The 4,732-nt window shown below is 50.3% G+C and overlaps 2 protein-coding genes across 2 annotated transcripts; both read right to left on the reverse strand.

Moving 5' to 3' along the window:
- Positions 1 to 406: 406 nt before the first annotated feature.
- On the reverse strand, positions 407 to 1,509 carry EMWEY_00058550 (hypothetical protein; the record flags this gene model as incomplete). Its single annotated transcript, XM_013480867.1, has 5 exons — positions 407 to 478; positions 764 to 797; positions 879 to 900; positions 1,221 to 1,297; positions 1,448 to 1,509. The coding sequence occupies 5 exons, from the start codon at positions 1,507 to 1,509 to the stop codon at positions 407 to 409; spliced, it is 267 nt and encodes an 88-aa protein (XP_013336321.1).
- Positions 1,510 to 2,721: 1,212 nt separating this feature from the next.
- EMWEY_00058560 (hypothetical protein) lies at positions 2,722 to 4,301 on the reverse strand (the record flags this gene model as incomplete). The annotated part of the gene is made up of 6 exons (XM_013480868.1): positions 2,722 to 2,736; positions 2,843 to 2,878; positions 3,242 to 3,370; positions 3,528 to 3,618; positions 3,853 to 3,940; positions 4,241 to 4,301. 6 exons carry the CDS (start codon positions 4,299 to 4,301, stop codon positions 2,722 to 2,724), a joined length of 420 nt encoding a protein of 139 aa, XP_013336322.1.
- Between the last annotated feature and the right edge of the window lie 431 nt (positions 4,302 to 4,732).

Here is a 4,732-nt window from a genome sequence, read left to right on the forward strand (position 1 = left end):
TCTTACCTCCCTCGCAAGCAGAATCAACACCCGGAACCCATGCACAAAACATGCCACACCAACACGCAACCAAACCGATCACGCATCATCCCCAGCCAACCTTATAGTGTCGTATCCCAACTACCTTCACACAAACATACTTATCCTAGCCACGTTGCCTAAACACGCTATATCGTAGAACACTTACAAGGTATCCAATGCTAAACACCTTCTCATGTCTCTAAAACGTACACTGTCAGAGTAATACATTCTGGCAAATATTCTTCCCACTCCGTCCTCTGCGCACGCTTTCCCCCACGCGCCACAAACGTTAAAAACACCCAACAAAACTCCGGCTATCTTCCCGCACAATCCCCTGCAACAGGGGATTCGGTGCAACGGCAGGCATTCCTCAGCCACCTAACTGCTACGCCGTGCATGCTGCCTCCTCCCTCTCCACTACAACAAACACTAACACCAACCCACACAACTCCACCTCCTATCAACATACACCTCACATCAACCAGCACACCCACGCTAACCTTCTCAACTCTGCAACACCCACACCACGCTCGCAGGCACCCAAACGAAACTCCACCTACGTGATCTTCACCCCACGCACTAACGCACCACATTCCTTCTAACCCACTTCCTCCTATACAACAACCCACACCTTACTCAGCCATCACAATGCTACACGGCGCACGCTGCCTCCTCCCTCTACACTACAACAAACACCAACACCCACACACAAACCCCCTCATCCAATATGCATACTCCGCACATCAACCAACAGACACATGCTAACCTTCTCAACTCTGCAACACCCACACCACACCCGCAGGCACCCAAACGAAACTCCACCTACGTGATCTTCGCCCCACGCACTAACGCACCACAAGGCTGTTAACACACTTCCTCCTATACAACAACCCACACCCACAACAAACGCTCCACAACAACACAACACAAATAACCACCTTCCCCAACACTCCACACACCGCAACACACATCCGTCAAACAACTACCCGGGCAGCAATCAGTCTTTCAGCAACGCGTATTGACTCCCACCACACGCACCCGTATCCACACGCACTCCATACACACTGCCCACTGTATGCGCAAGCTGCAACGCGTTTGCCCCACGCATACTACCCACCTATGAACGACACAATGCACCACGCTTCTACACTCCTGTGCAGCTACACCCAACCCCGTCAACCCATGCACAAAACTCTCACCAAACACACCCGTATCCACACACGCTCCATACACACCTCCAACTATTAGCGCAAGCTGCAAGGCGTATGCCCCACACCTACTCGCAAATCACCAACACAATACACCACTCCCCTACCCAACACAATACACCACTCCCCTACCCTCCCGTGCAGCTGCACCCAACCACGTCAACACATGAACAAGACATGCCACACCCAAACACACCACAACACAACACAACACCTACCCCTCTAACCGCATAGTGTTGTTTTCCATCCTTCCCCAGACAAACACGCCCAGTCTAACCATATTGGTAACCCCTCCTACAGGATAAACGTCGAAACGCACTAGCTCCGTCTTAGTGCGTATTTTAAACTCCAGAAAAAACTCTTCGACAAAGTTCTCATCCCATACCCAACACAACGCAACACACTCCGCACTCAACTACCTCCCCGCTACACGCAACAAAAAAGGGCTGCCCGTTCACGACACCAACCCCCCATACTCACGTACAAACCCACAAAGCTGCACTACACGCACTTGTGACATAAACTAACTCACCCTCACCTGCCCTTCGCAACTCCACAACATCCAAATTCCACCGAGACAAATGCCCACTCAATTTTACAGCTGCTCTTCCGCGTACTCACAATTCTACTACACTCTTCATAACGCATTTCCTCACATGCAACAATCCACACCCACTGTAGACACGGCTCAGCGACACAACACATAAACCTAGCTTCCCTCACATTCCGCAGACTGCAAAACACCGCCATCCAACACCTACCTGGGCAATAAACATTCCGCCTACAACACGCGTGTGCTTCGACCAACCACAGCCGTATCCACACCTTACCCACACACACCTGGTGCTATAGGCACACCCTGTACCTCGCAACACACACAACTACCTCCTGCTGACCAACCTAATACATCACTCCTCTAATCTCACTCCAAACTAGCCTCAACCCCCATGTCATACAAAAGCGCATCCAATCTAAAACCACTTCCTAATGCTTTTGCAATCAACATTTGCATCGTCCCTCACACAAAAACGCCCATGCTCCCCAAGTTGCCTAGCCCTCCTACATCGTCAAACTCCAAAATACTGGCAAATACCAAACACAAAACCGCTCTCCTTTAATGTCCCGCATCCGCACTGCTGCATATGCATCACGCTCCTTGCTAGTCGCCAACACACCATCTCCTGTTTAGCAAGAACTTCAAACGCCACCAAACACGCTTGCCGTGCTGTGGCACGCCATACCCAACTCATCGGAACACGCTATTCACTCAACCACCACACCGCTGCACGCATCTCAACTGATCCTCGTCCGTCACACAAAACCCCAGCATCCATGTACAACCTCACGCGACCCTCACTTCACACACTCCGAATATCAACCAACACACCAACGCTGCTCTTCGCCACTCGAGAACATGAACTCCCACTTCCCCATATCCCCACACAATTTTCCAGCTGTTCCTCCGCGCGCTCACAATTCCACTACACTCCGTCTAACGCACGCGCTCCTATAAAACCACCCACACCCACAACAAACACAGCGCAACAACTCAACACAAACACTAACCTCCCTAGCATCCCACACCCTGCGACACACAACCTTCCAACACCTACCTTTGCAGCCAACAATCCTCCTACAACCAACATGCCCTGCGACCAACTATAGCTTCACGCGGTAAACACAACACCCGAGAAAAGCACCAGTTGCAGGTCATAAGCCCCAAACCTACCTTCCGCTCAGCACGTTAATATAGCATCCCACTCATCTACCGCCCAACTAACCACATCCCCTCAAAACATGCACATGACAAAACGAACACACCCACAAATCACAAACAACTACAATGCAACAACACGAAACAACACGCAAAAGTGCATATCGTTCCCCAAAATGAGACGTAACTCCACCAAAGACGTAGCTGGGCAACAAACATTCCACCAACAACCAGCAATTACTGCAAACTAGCACACCCGTAGAGGCTTACGAGCCATATAAAAAACCTACTGCCTGACCGATATGCAACGCGTTAGCCTCAGAGGTAATTTCGCATCACCAACCCAATGCTGCACTCCTCTTACCTCCCTCGCAAATATCCTCAACTCGGATAGCACTTGCAGAAAGCATGCCACATCAAAAGACACCTTAACAAAACGCACATGCCAGCCACCTAACCTTGTAGCGCGTTTCCCCAACCCCTTTCACACACATACCCATGCCTGGCACGCCGCCCAGACCAGTTACACATTAAAAAAAAGAAACGTATCAAATTCCAAACTCCCACCCATAACAACACAATACCCAATTGCAACACTCTAGACGCACACGGACAGAAACGCAGTGTCGCATCTCCATTGCATTCCTTGTCCACAGCTTAACAGATTGTTTCCTCCTTAGTGAAACACGCAAACACACCCTAAGAGAATCTGCCACCTGTGTTATCCCATAACCAGCTCAACACAGCAGAGGTGTCACTCTACGGCCTCGGCTCAACAGGCGGTGCACTTAGTCCATCGGCCCAACTACAAGTACCCCCGTCCACAGACAACAACCATCTCCTCTGCAGAAGCTGTCCCCTTCGCTAGGTAACACCGCGTTAACCCCAATCATATATACTTCCACCCACTGTAGCTGACGAAAGCCTACAGATTCACAACGGAACTGCATTGCTCCTAACGGACTTGCTTCTACAACGAAACCCGCGCGTACGACAACTGCCACTCAACAACAAGGCGCAAAACGCAAAACAAGTTACCATTTCGCATAGTGATACACAACTCCACTATAGTCGCGTCCTCCACCTTCCCTCACACAAACACATAGCCATGCCCGCCATGTTGCCAACCCCGCCCACACCAAAACACATGGAAAAGTACCAAACTCCCACCCATCACACCAATATCCAATTGCCATCATCTACGCACACAGAGAATAACGCAGTGTAGCATCTCCCCTGCATTCTCTCTTCATCGCTAAACACACTGTTTCCTTCTTTGTTACTACCTGTAACATACCCCAGACACAATCCGCCAACTTTGGCAGGCCATAATCAATACAAGACAGAAACGGTCTCATTTCACCGCCTCGGTGCTACACGCGCTGCACCTACTCCATCGCCCCAACTACAATTACCCACGTCCACGCACAAACAAACATCTGCTCTACACAAACCCCTGAAACCAACCCAACACATTCATGCTGCCCTTCGCCACTCCTCACCACGCTAGCTGCACTACCATATCCTGACACACATTGTAACTGGCGACCGCGCGCACACTCACCATTGAACTGAACTACTGACTGAACTACACTGCTCCTCACGCACTCCCGCCTACAACTAAACCCACACGCGCAACAACTAGCATTCAGTAGCACGACACAAAATGCAAACGCGCCAACCATTCCCCATAGTGATACAGAACTCCACAAAATGAGTCAACAAATATTCCACCAACAACCAGCATCTACTTCAACCAAACACACACGCACCCAATCATACACAATAT

The sequence above is a fragment of the Eimeria maxima genome, genomic scaffold (genome assembly GCF_000499605.1).
Source record: "Eimeria maxima Weybridge genomic scaffold, Emw_scaff2443, whole genome shotgun sequence".
NCBI classification, from domain to species: domain Eukaryota; phylum Apicomplexa; class Conoidasida; order Eucoccidiorida; family Eimeriidae; genus Eimeria; species Eimeria maxima.